Source organism: Colletotrichum jinshuiense, chromosome 2 (genome assembly GCF_051148585.1).
Source record: "Colletotrichum jinshuiense chromosome 2, complete sequence".
Taxonomy (NCBI): domain Eukaryota; kingdom Fungi; phylum Ascomycota; class Sordariomycetes; order Glomerellales; family Glomerellaceae; genus Colletotrichum; species Colletotrichum jinshuiense.
The window spans coordinates 762,539-781,701 of NC_139309.1; the positions used below are offsets into that span (position 1 = coordinate 762,539).

The 19,163-nt window shown below is 60.0% G+C and overlaps 4 protein-coding genes across 4 annotated transcripts; 2 read left to right on the plus strand and 2 right to left on the minus strand.

The window, feature by feature from the left end:
* Nucleotides 1-6,176: 6,176 nt before the first annotated feature.
* On the plus strand, nucleotides 6,177-8,818 carry EsH8_II_000203 (telomere repeat binding factor-domain-containing protein; the record flags this gene model as incomplete). The annotated part of the gene is made up of 3 exons (XM_083263501.1): nucleotides 6,177-6,545; nucleotides 6,602-7,184; nucleotides 7,239-8,818. 3 exons carry the CDS (start codon nucleotides 6,177-6,179, stop codon nucleotides 8,816-8,818), a joined length of 2,532 nt encoding a protein of 843 aa, XP_083120823.1.
* Nucleotides 8,819-9,959: 1,141 nt separating this feature from the next.
* Nucleotides 9,960-14,495, minus strand: EsH8_II_000204 (uncharacterized protein; the record flags this gene model as incomplete). The annotated part of the gene is made up of 11 exons (XM_083263502.1): nucleotides 9,960-10,981; nucleotides 11,062-11,344; nucleotides 11,395-11,501; nucleotides 11,569-11,659; nucleotides 11,722-12,733; nucleotides 12,810-13,187; nucleotides 13,247-13,718; nucleotides 13,783-13,999; nucleotides 14,059-14,150; nucleotides 14,210-14,372; nucleotides 14,427-14,495. The coding sequence occupies 11 exons, from the start codon at nucleotides 14,493-14,495 to the stop codon at nucleotides 9,960-9,962; spliced, it is 3,906 nt and encodes a 1,301-aa protein (XP_083120824.1).
* Nucleotides 14,496-15,287: 792 nt separating this feature from the next.
* EsH8_II_000205 (uncharacterized protein) lies at nucleotides 15,288-16,636 on the minus strand (the record flags this gene model as incomplete). Its single annotated transcript, XM_083263503.1, has 3 exons — nucleotides 15,288-15,403; nucleotides 15,462-16,269; nucleotides 16,337-16,636. The coding sequence occupies 3 exons, from the start codon at nucleotides 16,634-16,636 to the stop codon at nucleotides 15,288-15,290; spliced, it is 1,224 nt and encodes a 407-aa protein (XP_083120825.1).
* A 472-nt stretch (nucleotides 16,637-17,108) lies between these two features.
* On the plus strand, nucleotides 17,109-18,143 carry EsH8_II_000206 (dihydrodipicolinate synthase family protein; the record flags this gene model as incomplete). Its single annotated transcript, XM_083263504.1, has 2 exons — nucleotides 17,109-17,460; nucleotides 17,560-18,143. 2 exons carry the CDS (start codon nucleotides 17,109-17,111, stop codon nucleotides 18,141-18,143), a joined length of 936 nt encoding a protein of 311 aa, XP_083120826.1.
* Between the last annotated feature and the right edge of the window lie 1,020 nt (nucleotides 18,144-19,163).

Below are 19,163 nucleotides of genomic sequence, written 5' to 3' on the forward strand. Positions count from 1 at the left end.
GTCCACGGTGTGTGTACATTGTAATTAGTGTAGTAAGCTGTGGCTATCCTGTCTGTCTGGTTTGTTTGTTGAATTCCCCGCCTCTCCAGCCGACGGTCATGTTCCATTCTCCAGTAGCCAGCAACGGGTGGGTGTGCCCCCGCCCAAGTTCGACCTGGTTCCTCTATTTTATTTTTTATTTGTTTTATTTCCAACTTATAGTATCCGTATCTCCTTTCTTTCTTATTTCCTTGCACGAGCCCCGGCTGGCAAAGACCGCCCGTCTCGGCTAGTGGGGAATGCTGGATGGTGTTTGTCAGAGGGTGATGCCTGGAGACTCGGCTCAAGTTCACCACCAGAAATGCTACCCCATGGGCCGGTGGAATTTGACGTCGTCTGCATGCACTCTCATTCCCATTGCCATTCCCATTTCCATTCCCATCCCCCAGGCTAACCCCATCCCCTGGTTCGCAGGACAAACTACGGAACTATGATAGAGTTGGGGAGAATATGAGACGGATCAAGGGTTGGATCCCAGAGTGGAGGGGCGGTTGAATTGAGTTGGATTGAATTGGATTGACTGGATTGCTGCTTCCTTCCTTTCTTTCTCTCTTTCTTCTTCTTTGCTTGCAGAGAGAGAATTTGCAGAAACAGCAGCAGCAACCAAGCAAGCTCTGCCACAGCTCCTGCCTCCAGACCAGGCCCCTCCCTTCCCTCTCTCCGCCGCTCCTCCCTCGGGGCGGTTCGCAACCCCGCATTTTCTCCATCGCCAGCTGCGTCCTCGGCCACCCATGGACCCAATCAGAAGGCGGCGAAATGCTGGTCTGTCTGGATGCAGCAGCCACACCCGCTTCAAAGCGGCTCATCTCGCGCGCACATCACAATTGCATAGCAGCTACGTTTATTTGGTGCAGCGCAGCGCAGCCACTGATTGACAATAGAATCGACACCGCCAACTAGCAAGGCGGGGAGGGGGGGCAAATCTTCGGTTGGGGGTGGGTTTCCTGACTACACTAGGTAAGATAGGTAGGCCGTCGTGACAAATGTATCGCCGCTGCCGCCCTTGCTCCGTATGGCATAGTAATCATTAATGTGTACGGTGTACATCGACATCGCGGGTGTGCATCACCCGGGAACACGCGGGCTCTGCGCCCTCAACCATTTTGCCCACATTTCCACATGGCGGGTCCCTCGGGCCTGTCTGTTGGCACCGACGTCCTCCGGGACCCAGCCCGGGCGCGTCAGGTCGTCGTCCTTTCTACATAGTAAGCAATGCACTACCAAAAGCTAAACTGCATTACCCCAGACTCTTCGGCATAAAGCCGCTCTCGATGGCCTGATCGGGACCCCTCTCATTGGATGGATGGACGGGCGGAAGACCACCGCACGCTTTTGTTTGCCAGAGTGTGACAGAGGAGCGGCAGTTTAGCCAGCTCGCAAACCCCGCCAGCATCCAGCAACAAGCAACCCGTCTGTCGTCGTCGCCCTTAGCTGCCGAGTCGAGTCAGAACAACGCGCTCCCTCTCCCAACAACCCAAAACGCCCCGTGCAGATGGCATTTCTTTGGGGGCCCCCAGAACAAAGGCTCTGCGGCCTCGACACCTCCGCTTCTTCCCCCCTCCACCCCCCACCTTTTGCTTCCCACATTGACGTACGCACGTTTGGTGGCCGGCACGCATGCCACCTTGAAGGTTACCGTTAAGATTGCCTTCCATGCGGGCGATGACAGCAGCCAACCGATCCACACTGCGTCTCCAAGCTTCTTCAGGCTTAACGCCGCGCGAGCAGACCTTGAAAGCCGTAGGAGATAAGCACCGAGACGAGACGGATGGGGCCGAACTATTGTCTTCGAGCGGGATCGCGGTGCTTTATGCCACGAGGTTGAGTGCAAGGCCCCTCCTCACCATGCCTCGTCTCGGGGTGTCTTTACTGCTGTTTTACCGGGCTGCTGTTCGGCACAATGCCCAGCGAGCCACTTCTGTGCTCCCCTCTGCTCGAGTTCCCCCGCACCGAAACCCAATAGATGAGCTAAGAGGGGCGTGTGCTTAGCTTCGGTGGATGTCGATATAGTGTCCTGCAAACGCCGGGTCGGCGTTTTCTCGAGTGCTCTCCAAAATCCCCCCATTCGTTCCCCCCCACCCCGCCCATTCCTCTTTTTTTTTTTTTTTTTGGCTGCATTCCCCTACCGCCCCCCCCGACCCGAATCCCCCTGTCAGCTAGCTTCCTTGTCCCCGACATCATTCGACAGCAACCAACCCTCTTGGCCGAAGAAGCTGTTGGGGATTTTGTGGGGAAATCGCCTCGGTCTGATGGCAGTTTCACGGCTACACGGAAGCTCTGGTCTGTGTCTCTGTTGGCGACGGGGCCGGTGCTTGTACTAACTAAATGTCGGAAGGACGCAAATAGAAGCGTCCCCAGCCTTGAAACTTTATTCGACGTGTCGTGGCAAGAGGTTCCAGCTCGAAGCTATTCTCCGCGTCGTGTCATGCAGGCGGCGTCGTTGGACGTGTCGTTCTTCAATTTGGGACGACGACGCCAGCCCGCCCTGCATGCCGCCCCTGGCAAGCAAGCCCGCCAGGGTCCCTTTGTTCCGAGCTGGGTTCCGAACTCTGTTCCACCAGGTTCCGAATCAACATTGGGCAATTGCTTGACTAATTGCCCTTCTGCTTTTGTCATCGATGCTGCATAGGGCGACACCCAGACTGACATGATCTACAGCTGAGAGGTGGACGGGAGTGACAAGTGCCGAGATAATAGTCCATCTCCTCGACGCGGATCGACGTCTCTGCCTTGAGGAAAGGGGGGGTTCATCAACCGTCTGGCGGCATCTCCATCCAATGATGGCACGGGTGTAAGGCCTATGGCCACTAACACGCCCGCCTGGTCCAATGGATGGACGGGTTGCGATCTTGGGCGGAATCGATCACATTTTTTTGAAAGAATACGCCCGGTTGGACGCCAACGCCAGCGATCTCACCTGCCTCCCTCCCTCCCTCCCCCCCCAAAATCCCCCCGCACTTTGCGGCTCCTAGAACGAACGAACTGCTTCCCTTGCAAATTGCATTCCGGTCTGGTCCTGACAGGGAAGCTGATGCTTTCCTTGCTTTTCGACAGCCCGCCCTTCCATGATTTGTTGGTAACCAGTCCGAATCAGCTGGAATCTCATGTCGAGACTGACACTATATATAGCAGAGACGCCCTCCCTCAAAGTCATCTCGTTCGAAAGAAATGCGAATGAATAGATAGAATTCAACCTCGTTTCCATCTCCCACAGCAACAGCACCCGCAACAACCGTTCCTCAACGCTCTCGTCGACGCGGAGGACTGGAACCCGCGAGTAGCCTTGACCCTAAGAAACCGTTGCAAGAGTTCCCTTCCCTCCCGCTAACCGGATCACTTTGTCTGCGACTGTTCGTCTGGGAAGGACCGCCAGATGGTGTTTTGCCGCCGAGACATGGGGGTGTTCTGCACCCCGCCCCCCAGACAACCCCGGCAAGGGTAAGATGCAGTCGAGCCGGCCGTCGAACGCCCCATGCAAGGACTGGGCCGCTACACCGGCAGCAGCTCTTGTCAACCCCCTCCCGAGACGAATCGGATGCGGGGAGACTTTTTGACATTTCGCACGCCCCCCGCCGGGAGCCAAGCTCGTTCGGCTCCGGGCCATATATGCGCGGCTCCTTGATGTGTGCCCTTCTTGGAGATCCATGTGTGCCATGGTGCTACTTGTGACAGGCGGCTGGGATATCGGGCCTTTGCCGTGCCTTCCCGCGTCATGGTTAAGGTTGCCGACGTCTTGGCGGACACCTCGAGCCCAAACGACAAAGTCATATGCTTCGGTGTTGCATATTGCGTGCATGTCGATGGTTACGCCTGAGGCTAGGCCTAAAGAGGGGGTGCGTTGTCGTGAACCCTTGATGCTTGGTGGCCTGGATACTGCATGGGCTGCATCTTAGTCGAGAATACGTTTTCAACCTCGTCTGTTCTCCGCAATTGATGTACAGCAGTTGGTCGTTTGGCCGGCATCGCTGGTGAGGTTCACCTTTGCTGAGAGATATGATTGAGAACTTGGGAGGGTCGTGGATCTCTCATCGTGTTGTGTATTGTGTGATGAAAATATCATCGAGAGGAAACCCTGCTCGCCCAAGAATTGATCCCGTAGGATGGGTGAGGGAGCATCATGTGCCCACGAGCTTCTGGCCAACGGATATTTGTCCAATGGCCGGCTTGTTTACTTGCCTGAGCCACGGCGTTTCGTGGGCGAAGGGGGGATTCGCGCAAGAAACTGCAAGCTTGAGGATGCCTTGACTTCCCTACGACATAGTTGGCCTTGTCTTGGCCCAAGGGATTTGATGTAATGAAACTCAGTACTCGGGTAGGCGAAGAAGGAGGGGGTGGATGCCACCAGGGTTTATATTATGGTTTGTTTGGATCCGGTCACTGATTTTCTCTCGTCTTGAGACGGATGTCCTTGTTGATGTTGTAAGTACTTATAGCCATGCTTCTTCAGGTACACCGGGGGTTTCCAGCAACAGGATCAAGTGAATGATTTCAAGCACCGGAACAACCTAAGGCAATTTTTGTGAACGGGTTCGGATTCTTGAGACGAGAATTGCACGACTTTTCGCGATAGCTCCTTGTATTGGGGTCACGGTCCTAATGTCTAGGCATGCCCATCTCCCAGTCAATCTTGTTTATATACGGAACCGGACGAAGGGCAAGGGAACGACCAAGGTGTCGAGGTCTCTGCTGGTAGGAGTGATGGCTGATTTAAACAAGCAATGGAATACTTGCTGAAGGTTGCTTTAACATGCGCGGAACCAGAGTTGACATAACAATCTTGATGAAAAGTCCGTCCTGGTCTGCGTTTCGCCTAGCAGGAAGACACGACTACATCGCTTCCTTCACACGTGCCCAGCAGCATAAATAAGAGATTTCGACATTTCCATTTGATGATTTATGTGAATGGAAAAGCAGAAATGTCGTGTCCGACTCTGTATATAGTAACGCCGTAAAGACTAAGACGATACTAGTTGCGGCATCGCCATGACCTGCCTACCCCACCCTAGCTTGTGCCATCCATAGCACAGACTTACTTACATATCGAATGACATTACCCCGTCTTTTTGCAGGACTCATATGGGAATCAGAGCTAGTACCACCTCTGAGAGATGTATTCACGACGATGTTGGCTTCAATTGGCCTCCCGGAGGTGGCTGTCACCGAGGCCGCTGTCAAGGATGCCGTCACTCTTTTAAAAGAGCTCTGGCGGTCTCGACTGGCAGAATGCTTCTGTAGCAGCAACAGAAGATGATCGCCAGGCCATCAAATCCCCAAGCCAATCAGTCAATGGGACCGATCTGCCATTCCCCATTCGCAACGTCTGGGGAATGACGTCACAATGATTGACAACCCGGCGTGGTTTGTAATTCCGCAGCTGGTTGAAGTGCGTCTTTGCTTTGGCCTCGAGGGACTCTTCTTAATCCGTAATGGGAAAAAATGGGTAGGTCCAGATAAGATACGGTGCAGTGCTGAGCGTGCTTCCTCAGGCAGCACCAAGAACCAGCGGCAGGCAAAGTCGGCTCAGTCAGGACGGAAAATTTGAGGGGTTGGGATCGCCATCTCTATTCGGCGTCGAGGTGAGTGCGGCTCCGAGGGGCAGGGGAGAGGAAAAAAAAAAATCGTTGCGATAAACAGCGGTGGTGGGGACGGGCGCACCTACCACGTCGCATTCTGGCCGCCTCGGCCAATCACAGCGCACGTTTTACCGGAAAGCGGCGGTGAATTTTTTCAGAAATCGCTCCATCTTGTGTATCGGGAGTGACATCTTCTTTGGGGCAGATTATAAGGGCATCGGCGCTCGGATTTTCTCCCAAAAAGTTTTTCCGCCCAAGTCCCAAGAACCGCAAAGATCACGACCGCCCCCGCCATCGAGCTGCACGGCGTCTAGTCTGACCCCAAAACGCTGTCTCCGTGCTTCTCGATGCTCATGGAGGGCATTGAAGCTATTGCCGAGTCGGCACAGGCCGCAAAGGCCGAGGCGCACTCGCCGACAGGTACGCCTTGGCTTCCCGCCTTCCCGCCTGCCAACCGTCTCTACCAGCCTCCCCCCCCTCTCCACGCGAGAGCCCCTCGAACGGACTTGGAGACCTTCGGGAACACGTCGCGGTGGATGCTGACCTCCAGTAGCAGGTCCTGAAATGAAGCAGGAGTCGCCCACGCTTGCGACCGACCTGGGCGAGACCCCCCCGTTCCCGCTGAAACGACCCCGCGATTCGAGCGCAGACGACCCCGATGCCGAGTCCAAAAGGCTAAAAGTGGACGATGAAGCCCCGTCTCTCGACCTGAGCTTCGACATGGACGCCATGATCCAGGGCGTCATGATGGACATCAACAACGAAATGGGCAAGGTCGACGGTTTGGACTCCGTCCCGGACGTGGATATGCATGCAGATCCCCTGGCCTCCGTGTCGCAAGACTCTGCCTCGTCCTCCGACATACATACGGCCGTTCTGTCCGAGCCGCTGGCCTTGATGAGGCGCATAACTACCTCCTGTTTGTCAAACTTTGTATGTGGCGGTCTCGTCAGTCGCGGAGGCGCCGCTAACCGTTCCCCCAACTCCAGGCCATGCAGCTCCTCGTCATCATGTCGCAGCACGTCTTCGATGATGTGTACCGCCAGCTGCTGGAAAAAGACTCCGAGGTCTCCAAGTCGTTTGCCACCATCAAGACCCTGTTCCAGCAAACCCGATCGATTTACTCCAACACCGACCTTATCTTGGACCCCGCCGTGCTGGACCTCACCGCGCCAGACAACCTGACGGACATCCAAGTCGCGAACCTGGCAAGCTTCTGCTGCGCCCTATTGACGTTCGACGGGCATCACGATTCGACCTCGAAGGAGCTCCTGGCTCTGCAGGACCAATTTTTCTCAGTCTTTCTCCCCGGCGGCGAGAGCATATCGCACGACATATCCGAACTCTTTGTCGCGGTCAAGACGCACCTCGTCATTGACTCGGTCACGACGGCGGACCAGTCGGCGCCAGTCGACCAGCTGATCGCCGAGGCGTTCTCCTCCGACTTGGAAGAGAAATTGCGCGCGAGACACGAGGGCTCTGATCTGACGCCCGACGAGCAAGCTTTGGTGTCCGCGGTCGAGGAGCGGAAGGCGGCCCTGATTTCTTATGCCTCGGGCCTTCCAGATACCGGTATGTTCCCAAGTGCTGGGTTGCCGGTGCTAAAGCTGATATTTTTGCGCACAGTGCTACTGAAAATTGGATACCCCGACGAGGATCTCTTCCGTTTGCTGAACATGTATCTCCGGCAAAAGTTGCAGTCATTGTCCGACCTGGCATCAAGACACGGCATTGACCTTCCACAAATCGTTACGAACGCGGACGTCGACAACTCGGTGCCCCCTGATTTGGACGACCTTGGCATATCATCCCTGTTGGAGGCCACAGACGGCCTGGTTGCGCAGTATCTGCCGAGCGACCCCATCGACGGCCTGCCCACCGAGCAGCCTCCGGTCCCGACGACAGAGGGCAGCGCCCCTCCGACAGAGCCAGCTACAACCGCGCCAGAGGCCACGCCGTCCGCACCGGCCACGAATGGCAACGCGACCGAGACGCAGGACTCGAACGACATCCTCGCGCTTGTCGCACAGAGCACGCAGGAGTACGTCCGCACCACTCTCAACAACCTCTCTCCTGCACCATACCAGCCGACGGTGCCCACTCCGACCGGGGCGGCACCAGTGGCGCAGACGACATATCTATCACACCTGCAACAAACCCAGCAGCAGTCACCGTATTATGGGTACCCGCCGCCGGTCGAGCAGCCGCCGCAGCCTGCAGTCCACGAGAGCGCCGAAAAGCTTCCTCCCAGTCAAAGTTTGCCCAGTGCGGTGTTGTACGACAGAGCACGCCAGGCGGCGTTGAGCAAGACCAACAACCAGCAAAGACGAGAGGGCACGACGTCGACAAGACGTCCGTGGACGCAGGAGGAGGAGAAGGCGTTGATGACCGGGTTGGACATGGTCCAGGGACCCCACTGGAGTCAGATCCTGTCGCTGTTCGGCGCAGAGGGTACGCTTTCAAACATACTCAAAGACCGGACCCAGGTGCAGCTCAAGGACAAGGCGCGAAACCTGAAGCTGTTCTTCTTGAAGACGAACTCGGAGATGCCGTACTACCTGCAAGCCGTCACTGGCGAGCTCAAGACCCGCGCTCCCACGCAAGCAGCGCGCAAGGAGGCCGAGGAGCGGGCCCGCATGAACTCGGAGGAGGAGCAGGCTCGTGTGCAGGGAATCATGACCCTTGCTGGCGGCTTGCAGCACCCGCAGCATAACCGCGGGACACCGGCTACCGCGCCCAGCACGCCGTCGCAGTCTGCCGCCCAGATCTCGCACCACATGGCCGCTCACATTACGACGCCGACGCATGCTGCCGTGTCCGCACCACCCGCGACACCGGTCAACGCCACTCCATCACACACCCGAGTCCCGCCAGCTTCCTCGCCGTACGCGGCGACCGCCGCACAGCTATCCCAAAACCACCACGCCCTGTCGCAAGCGCAACCGCACACGCCGACACATTCTCATATCCAACACCACTCCCACCCGGGGACGCCGCAGCCGCAACAGCACCACCAGCAACATCAACAAACCCAACAAGAGCATGTCCAACCCCAGGTCTCACAGGCCGCGGAGCCCGCACCCCAGTACTCAGCTGACCCGTCTGCGCCGGTGTACAGCCAGGAGAACGAAGACCTTAAGGAGGCCGCGCTCATGCAGAGCTTGCGCGAGCTCGAGGCGTACAGCGGAAGTGCCAGCCTGTCATAGAGTGACACGGAACATGTTTCTTCATACATTAACCAGCCCGCCATCCACGACGACTACCAAGGCGACGTCGTTAATTGGGATACCGATATCAACAGCCTGGGGGATCCGATGCTTCCTCGGGGAGCCTGGGACTCCCAAGGCGCTCATGCCTACTTCTAGGCATTCGTTTACGATATGGTGGTATTTAATCTCCAGATGTTAGCTATCTTGTGGATACGAACGGCCTCGGGTCGGGGCTCCGTCCAGGATGTCGACATTCTGCATACGCACGGCATTTTCGAAAGCATGGTGCTTCGAGACGGCGACACGAGGTGCAAGGCAACGCACCGTGCCGGAGGCGGCTATTTCTGAAAAGGAAAAAAAGGCCAAGCCAGTGTTCTTTTTATCAAGATGGACTTTATATATGGGAGGCTTGTTACCATGTTTACCATGTGGACACATTTTTTTCAGGAGACGCCGGGGGAAAAAAAGCGAGGAAAGAGGCCAGAGACGGGCAGCACCAAAAAGCGATTTTTTGTTTGCTATGATACCACGATTGATAGAGAAGGGAATAAGGGCGATTGCGGCGGACCAAGCCGCCTTTTTGGTCAGGGGCAGAAAAGACTACTGCATAGCGATAGGGAACGAATCAAGGGACGGGAATACTGTAAAAACCACGTGCCATCGATGCCAGCTGCTGTGACCAGCGCTCCGTGAGAACGGCCGAGGTGTCTGTTGAACGATATTCCACCGCTTGGGCCAGGCAAGCTGTGGGCTGTGGAAGTAGTCTGCGCTCTTGGAGAGACCGCGGCTCCCCCTGAGCTGGGGAGGGGCCAGTAGCTTCGTCGATGAGTTCAACATCATGGAAGCGGACGTTGGCAGTGTACGCGTTGGTCGACGTCGACATATGCGAGTAGCTGAGGAGAAGGGCACGTTGGCCTTGTACAAAAATAGATCGGTGGAATAAAATTTTTTTTTTAAAAAAAAGGAGCAACCGACTACGCAGAAGTTACATATGCTCCAGACCAAACAAATCGTTAAAAAAAAAAAAAAGCAGCCTGCCTATCCAGACTACGCCCGCGATGCGATCCGTTCCAAAAACCCACAACCATTTTTGCCCATAAAAAACAAAAGACAAGAAAATAATCCCGACCGAAACCGCTTATGCGGACTCTCCCATGCTCTGGATCATGTCGACGGTGCCGTTCGCGACGCCCACGAACCCGGCCCGCTTCTTGTCCTCCTCCTCCCCTCCGCCGACCACGCGGTCCTCGGGCCGCCCCCAGCCGCCGCCGCCGGGGGACATGATGACGATGCGGTCGCCGGCGTCCATCCTTGCCGTGTTCTTGCCGCCGAGGTTGACAACGCGGCCGCCCCTCTTGACCCAGACGTTCTGGCCGCGCTGGCCGTCGGCGCCGCCGGCCATGCCGTAGGGCGCGAAGGCGCGGCGCTCGCTGAGGATGCTGACCTTGATGGGGATGCCGAACTCGATGTCCCGGACGATGCCGTCGCCGCCCGGGTGGGCGCCGGGGCCGCCGCTGCCCTCGCGCAGGCAGAAGCGGCGCAGCACGACGGGGTAGCGGCGCTCGAGCGACTCGGGGTCGGTGATGCGCGTGTTGGTCATGTTGGTGTGGACGCCGCTGGCGCCGTCCCAGGTGGGGCCGCCGCCGGCGCCGCCGCAGATGGTCTCGTAGTAGCCGAAGCCCGACTCGGGGTCGTCGGTGCCGAAGGTGAGGTTGTTCATGCAGCCCTGGCTGGCGGCGGCGGCGCCGAAGGCGCGGAAGATGACGTCGACGACGCGCTGCGACGTCAGCACGTTGCCGGCGCACACGGCGGCCGCCTCGGTGGGGCGCAGCAGCGACGCCTCGGGCACGCGCACGTCGATGGGCCGGATGGCGCCCTGGTTGAGCGGGATGTCGGCGTCCACCATGCACCGCAGCGCGAAGATGATGGACGAGTTGCAGATGGCGATGGGCGCGTTCCAGTTGCCGTACGCCTCGGGGCCCGTGCCGTCGAAGTCGAAGACGGCCCCGCCCGTCGCCGCGTCGATCGTCACCTTGAGCTGGATCGGCGTGCCGTCGTCCATGTAGTCCACCGCCTCGAGCGGCTTGCCGGCCGTGCGCCGGTGGATCGTCTTGAGCATGTCGCGGACGGCGCGCTCGGCCGCGCCCTGGATCTCCTCCACTGCGCGGTGATTGTGGTTAGCGTGGCTGTCGTGGTTGCAACGCCCGATAAAGGGGCAAAGGAAAAAGACTTCGGCTTACTGTAGAACTGGACGACGTCGAGGCCGTAGTCCTCGATCAGGGCGTGGATGAGCTGGCTCCCGCGGTGGTTCGCCGCCGCCTGGGCCTTGATGTCGGAGATGTTGTCGCGCAGGCACCGGGTGCCCGAGCAGCCGGGGGAGTTGGCCGGGGCCATGAGCAGGTCGGTGACCTCCTTCTCCTTGAAGACGCCGCCCTCGACGACCTTGAAGGCCTTGATGACGGCGCCCTCCTCCCACAGCTCCTTGGAGTTGGGGGGCATCGAGCCGGGCAGAATGCCGCCGACCTGCGAGGGGTTAGCATGGGCCGGGGAAGGCAGGGGGCTGGTGGGCTTACATCGGCGTGGTGGCCTCTCGACGCGGTCCAGAAGATGATCTTCTTGCCCTCGGCGTCGAAGACGGGGGTGATGACCGTGAGGTCGGGAAGATGGGTACCGCCGCACTCTGGTCGCGCATGTTAGCAAACTTGCGTTGGAATTCCGGAGAGAAAGTAATTTGTTTTCTTTCTTACCTGGCGCGTTGGAGAGAATGACATCCCCAGGCCTGAGGTTGTCGCCCCAGTAGTCAATCTGCCACTTGACGGCGAAGGCCATGCTACCAATCTAACACCAAGTCAGCTTCCCTGAATCACAACTGCCAAACCGCAATGGGACAAAGAACTTACCATGGCTGGCACGTGCGGCGCGTTCGCCACGAGCCCGCCGTCGGGCGAGAAGACGGTGCACGAGAAGTCGAGGCGCTCCTTGATGTTTGTGCTCACGCTCGTCTTCTGCAGCGCGCGGCCGGCCTGCTCGGCGACGCCCATGAAGCGGTGGCCGAAGATGGACAGCTGGATGGGGTCGATGGTGGTGGTGGAGATGGTCTCCTTGGTGCCGACGGCGACGTCGATGACGACCGTCTCGGAGAGCACCGTGGCCGAGGCGCCGGGGATGACGACGATGGTCTGCTTGTCGTCCATGATGAGCGCGGGGCCGGCGACGGTCGAGTGCGGCGGCAGGGCGGCGAGGCCGTAGACGGGCGTCTCGGACCACCCCAGGCCCTTGAAGTAGACGCGCTTCGCCGACGCCGCGGGCGGCGCGGCGGCGGCCTTTGCCGAGGCCAGCTCGGCGGGCCACGGCGTCGGGAGCTGGACCGTCGTCTTGCCGACGGCGCGGACGCGGTAGTCGTCGATGATGACGTCGCGGCCGACGGGCAGGAAGCCGAACTGCTTCTGGTGCGCGTCCTTGAAGGCCTCGAGGTAGCCGCCGCCGGGCCGCGAGGGCGCCTCCTGGATCATGAGCGGCGTGTCGCTGCCCTGGAAGCGCATGTTGAGGTAGCGCTCCGACGCGATGCGCTCCTCGGGGATGCGCTGCATGCGCAGGACGTCGCCGGCGCGCGCGACGAGCTTGTCCAGCTCCGCGGCGAAGACGGGCAGGTTGGCCTCGCTGTAGGTCAGGGCGCAGGGGCTGCGGTCCTCGTGCACGACGTCGGCGAGGGCCATGCCGTAGGCCGAGAGCACCGACGAGTACTTGTGCACGAGGACGCGGGAGATGCCCAGCGTCTTGGCGATGTCGCACGCGTGCTGGCCGCCGGCGCCGCCGAAGGACGCGAGGTTGTGCAGGCCCGCGTCGTAGCCCTTGGCCTCGGTCAGGGTGCGGATGGGGCGGCACATGGACTCGTTGGCGACGTCGAGGAAGCTGGGGGGCACATGTCAGCTGTCTTCTTCCACACTGCGGCAATCCAGCCCACGCTCGCTCGCGGCTCGTTGCTTACCCTGCGGCGACCTCCTCCACGGTCAGGCTGGTGTTCTCGTCCCTGTTGATGCTCGCGGTGAGCTCCTCAAAGAGGCGCCTGCTGGCGTCGACGTCCAGGGGCAGGTCCTCGTTGGGGCCGAAGATCTTGGGGAAGAACTCGGGCCGCACGCGGCCGAGCACGACGTTGGCGTCGGTGACGGTCAGGGGGCCGCCCTTGCGGTAGCAGGCCGGGCCGGGGTGCGCCGACGCGCTCTCGGGGCCGACCTTGAACATGCCGCTCTGCCAGCTCAGGATGCTGCCGCCGCCGGCCGCGACGGTGTTGATGTCGAGCTGGGGGGTCTGGACCATGACGCCGGCCGTCGTCGTCTCGAAGACCTGCTCGAGCTCGCCGGCGTACCTGCAGATTTCTACGGTGAGCAATCACAAGATTCAATGGACAAGAGCTCTGATTCATACCTTGAGACGTCCGTGCTTGTGCCGCCCATGTCGAAGCCGATCACGGGCGTCTTGTCCGCCTCGTCGTAGCACGTCCTCGCGTAGCCGACGACGCCGCCGGCGGGGCCCGAGAGGATGGCCCTCAGGCCCGACAGGCCGGAGAACTCGACGAGGCCGCCGTCGCTCTGCATGAACTCGCAGCGGCAGCCGCTGGTGGCGAGGTCCTCGAAGCCGGACTCGAAGCCGGCGATGTACCGCTTGATCTCGGGCGTGAGGTAGGCGTCGGCCGTCGACGAGTTGCCGCGCGGCACGATCTTGACGACGGGCGAGAGCTCGGCGCTGGGGGAGATGTGGGTGAAGCCGATGTCGGCGGCGAGCTCCGCGATGGCCGCCTCGTGGTCGCGGAAGGTGTAGCTGTGCATGAGGCAGACGGCGATGGAGCGGTAGCCCTCGTCGTAGGCCTCTTGCAGCGACTTCTTTGCCGCCTCGACGTCTGATCCCGCTCATTAGACACGCTTGTCCACGATGGCATAACGGAGGATGAAGAATGAACCTACCCAGGGGCTCCAATATCCGGACGGCTTCGCCGGTGACGCCCGCCACGAGGGCGGGGTCCGAGGCGATGTCGATGGCCTCGGGCTTGTTGTTCTCCGACCACGCCTCGATGGTCACCCGCTCCGGGATCTCGATGACCTTGGAGTACAGGACGTCGGGCTTGCGGATGGCGAGGTCAAAGAGTTTCGGTCTTGACTGGTTGCCGATGTGAAGCAGGTCCTGCACCGGTTTGTTAGCCTGGGAGCTGCCCTCGAGCCACCGGGGACGGCGAGCCGTACCTTGAGACCCTTTGTGACGGCGAATACCGTCCGCTCTCCTTTCCTCTCGAGGAGGGCGTTTGTGGCGACTGTGGTTCCCATCTTGATGGACTCTGCGTGTCGTTTTGTTAGCGGCGGCCAGAACCCCCTCTCGTCGTCATTGTAAACTCACCGACTCCCCTCAGCGAGATCTTTTTTCCCTTTGGGTATTCCTTCCCCGTCGCCTTCTCCAGCACTCTCCTGATCGCTTCGACGGGGGCATCGGGGTAGTTGCTGGGGTCGACGGAGAGCAGCTTGACGAGGATGTCATCTTGACCGGGCACAGAGGCAACGCACTACATCGTCAGCGTTCAATTCCAATCTCTCATGTACTGGTTATCAGCACTTACATCTGTGAAGGTGCCACCACGGTCGATTGATATTCTGATGCCTTGAACGGGACCCGGAAGCGAACCCATGGCGACTGAGACTCTGGTTTGTGAGGTGTAAGTGGGTGGGTGGGTATCTGAGGAGGTGAAAGGGCCCAGTGTCTCTGAGACGATGGAAGGTCGAGTGAGTTAAAAGTTCATAAAATTGGCAATATCGAATCGAAACAAGATTCAACTGAAGCTGGAACCGCGACGATTATACGAGTCCCCTCGAGCTGGACGCAGAGTCTCGATAAGCCCGAATAGGCAGTCCTCCGAGGGTCCCCCGCAAACCGTCGCCGGGGCTCCTTCGGCGGGCTCTTCGGGGGGGGAGGGGGACCCTCAGCGAGAGCGAGCCTCTGGCAGTGTATGCTCCACCTGGTCATGGCTGATGGAGGGGGTGGAGGCGGAGTGAGAGAGCTCCAGATCTTAGGTAAGGTAGGTATTTTCGGGGCCGATAAGTGCGTCCAGATTGACGGGCAACTTTTGCCCCTCAGAGACCCCGCGGGGAGGGGATGGTAGGGGGATGGACGCAGCGTCGCCGGCTTATCAGTCTCGGGAGGGGCGGCCGAAGGGCCCTCCCAGGGCGGAGCTCCGCTTAGTGGGTGCGGGCGGTGTTAGTTGGGATCAGCCCTGTACGTGCTTGTACTAGCTAGGTAATTAGCAGTCATCATCGACACCTTCATTTCGGCGCATTCACATTCACATACACGGCTGTAAGCACACGGTTCGGAAGACAATGCAATGCAACAGTGACGATAGTGACAATAGTGGCAATTGAACGAATGGGATTTGGCATTAATGAGCTAGAACTAAACACAACTTGGCACCCGATCCTCCCGGCTACCTGACGCTCCGAACCGTATCGTCGAGCGCCTTTGCGAAATACTCGACGTTCTTCTCGTTGAGCCCTGCGATCGAGATCCGTGATGTGTCGGCCATGTAGACGTGGTATTTCTCTGTGAAGCATGGTTAGCACGCTCCGCGACGCACTCCCGGGGTGCCGAGGCCACCAACCTTCGAGGTGCTGGACCTGGGCCTTGCTGATGCCCGTGTACCCAAACATGCCGCTCTGCTTGACGAGGTGCGACCAGTCGCCCGGCGTCTGCAGCCGAACCAGCTCGTCGTAGACCTTCTGCCGCATGGACCGGATGCGCCCGGACATGGTGACGAGGTCCCTGGCCCACTGCTCCCTGGCGGCCGGCGTGCCCAGGACGGCGGCGGCGATGCGGGCCCCGTGGGCGGGCGGGTTCGACACCGTCGCCCGCTGCACGTTCTCCAGGATCGAGCCGACGGTCCGGGCCCTGTCCGCCGAGTCGGCGACGAACGTCACGGCGCCGATGCGCTCGCCGTACAGGCCCATGCTCTTGGCGAAGGACATGCAGACGGCCGCCTCGAGGCCCAGCTCGTCCACGAAGTACCGGATCGCCCACGCGTCCTCGTCGACCGACCCCGAGTTGAACCCGAGGTACGCCGAGTCGAAGACGGGGAAGATGCCCCGCTCGACCACGACGGACGCGATCTCCCTCCACTGCTCGGGCGACGGGTCGCAGCCCGTGGGGTTGTGGGCGCACGCGTGCAGGATCACGGCCGACCCGGGGCCCGCGGCCTTGAGCGTCGCCATGTAGCCCTCGAAGTCGAAGGCGCGGTCCTTGTAGTACGGCAGCTGCTTGACCTCGAAGCCGAGGGAGCTGAAGAGCAGTTCGTGGTTCGACCACGTCGGGTCCGTGATGTAGATGGTCTCGATGCCCGTGGCGGCCTTCTTCAGGGCGAGCCCGGTCAGGAGGAGGGCCCCGGTGCCGGAGAGGGATTGGCAGGACGCGATCTGCTCGAGTGTCAGGAAAATGAAGAATGGAGGGCATGCGTGCGCGGATCCGGCTGCGCCAACTCACCCGGTCCTCCGCAAAGGCCTTGGTGGCGCCGAAGACGAGCTTGACGGCCTCGTCGCGGAAGGCCTTCAGCCCGGCGATGGGCAGGTACTCGTGCCCGGGCTCGCCCAGCGACTCCTTGGCCAGCCTCACCGACGGCAGGATCCACGGCTGGCCGTTCTCGTCGCGGTACGTGCCCTGGCCCAGGTTGACCTTGTCCGAGTTGGTGTCGTTCACGTAGCGCCTGGTGACGTCGAAGATGGCATCGGGCGGGATGAACTCTGACCTCTCAAAGGCCGACGTCTGCTGCTTGGTTGAACCCATTTTCGGATGTGATTTGATGCGATGCGATGCGATGCTGTGCTATGCTGTGCGATGCGATCCAATGCGATGCGATGCGGTAGATTGCGCCTGCGACACTCGTCAAAGGACGAGGGTTGCGACGCGGGTATGAGTATGCCAGGGATCTCGGAACCCCAGCCGATTCGGAGGTGGGAGCCGGTCCAGGGTCCGGCACCGGCCTGGATCGAGCTCGGATGAGGGGCCCGCGGGGTCGCAGTCCACTTCGATGGTGTGCTCCAGACGAGATTACGAAATGCCCCGAAGCACGCCAGGACACGAAGGCCGAAATGAACAGTCTTGGGGATGGAGGAACGGGGGCAATAAGAGCAGCTGGCATTTCCTCTCGGGGCAGGCCTCGCAGGTCCACGGTCGGTGTTGCGTGCTATTATTATTATTATTTCACTTTCATCACTCACTAGACACACACACACACACACACACACACACACACACAATGGCTCCTCGCGCTCCCCCCCGCGGCATCTACGCCCCCGTCGTGGCCTTCTTCCACGAGGACGAGACCCTCGACATCGAGGCCCTCCAGACTCACGTCGAGCGGCTCGCCAAGTCGGGCGTGGCCGGCCTGGTCATCCAGGGATCCAACGGAGAGGCGCCGCATCTGCTCCACTCGGAGAGGCAGCAGGTCATCGCGACGGCGGCCGAGGTGCTGAAGAAGCACGGCAAGCCCGACGCCGTCATCATCGCCGGCTGCGGTGCGCAGAGCACGCGCGAGACGATCCAGCTCTGCACCGAGGCCAAGGAGTCGGGGGCGGACTACGCCCTTGTCCTGTCGCCGAGTTACTGGAGTGAGTCGAACCCGTCCCTTCCCCCCTCGCTCTCACCCTACACCCGGACGCAGTGCCGTCCTTCGCGCAATAATGACTGACTCGTCTTCGCCTCCGCAGCCGGTGCGATGCAGAAGCCCGTCATCCAGAAATTCTTCGACGACGTCGCGACGGCCTCGCCCATCCCGATCCTCCTGTACAACTTCCCGGCCGTGACGTCGGGCATCGACCTCGACTCGGACCTCATCGCCGCGCTGGCGGCGTCGAACCCCAAGATCGTCGGCTGCAAGCTGACGTGCGGCAACCTGGGCAAGCTGCACCGCGTGGCGCACGACGAGCGCATCCCGCAGCCCTTCGCCGCCTTCGCCGGCAAGTCCGACTTCTTCCTGCACGGCCTCGTGGCGGGCTCCAACGGCGTCATCGCCGCCGCGGCCAACTTCACGCCCAAGGTGCACGTCCGGCTGCTGGAGCTGTACGACGAGGGCAAGCTCGCCGAGGCCACGGAGCTGCAGACGAAGCTGAGCCGCGCCGACTGGGTCCTGGTCCAGCTGGGCGTCGCCGGGCTCAAGGCCGCCCTGGACAGGTATTTCGGGTACGGCGGCGGCCGGAGCAGACGGCCGCTCGGCCAGGTCGCGAGCGCGAAGTTCGAGGGGGACAACGATGTCGTACTGAAGGACCTGGTGGACTTGGAGAGTTCGCTATGAGCGCATCGCCATGGGTAACCGAAGCACGACCCCCGCGACACGATTAGATGAGAAACAACTTTAGAACATTACCTGATAAGATAAACCCATTTACTGTTAATCACCCCCCGGGCGGCGCTGCGAAGAATTGGCAAATCGTCAGATTGGACCATCGATACCGGCTGTGTCCTTGGCTTCCGGTGTTTTCTGACGACCACGGACGAGACAGTCGATTCAGGGTGTCGCGATGTGACTGGCGAACCGCGTTTGCATCCCGAAGCCAGACGAGCCCTCCACATGCTGATCGCGGCTTGATGCGTCGCCTCTGGTTCAATGTCCGCGACCACGCTTGCAAGCCAACGCCCGCGCCGGTGTACTTACAGCGTTCCTTATCCGTCCGTGCCATCGTCCCCTTGTCGGTGAGCCATGTGAGCACATTGATGTAAGCCCATTGGGCAGACTCGACCGGGGGCGTGGTGCTGATGGCACAAGCCGAAGCCTGAAGCCAATCCCTCTCAAAGTTCCGTTCCGTTCCCGGACGTTTATCTCCTCGCAACCCGATCCGTTGGGGGGACATGTTTCTCGGTCCGTCGATGCAGATTACCTATGGTCCGTCGAGATCATCGGGCCATGGCGATATACAAGTTTTCAGACTCGCCCGTGCATGTCATGCCATCTTGAGCTTGCTTCAGAAACCCCCCTCGGCCGGCCAACAAAACCCGGGCATGCCTGAGATCGAGCTGGAGGTGGCATGCAGGGAGGAGTCAATCCAGCCCACGCCGGCTCTACCACGCCGACTTGTCACATTCTGGCCGTCATTTTTCCCCGCCTGATCGTCGTTGCTGCTGCACGCCAAAACGGCCAAGGGCATAATTGGCTTTTTCCGGCAGCCACCGCTGATTGCGGCATACCATCCTCTTCGCTGCATGGCGCCACATGGCTGAATGGCTTGCCCACGCATTGGCTGGGATCATCCGCCCTCGCTGATAACGAAGCTTGGAGCTCTATCGCGCCATGCAGCGAGTGAGTCGCAGTATCATT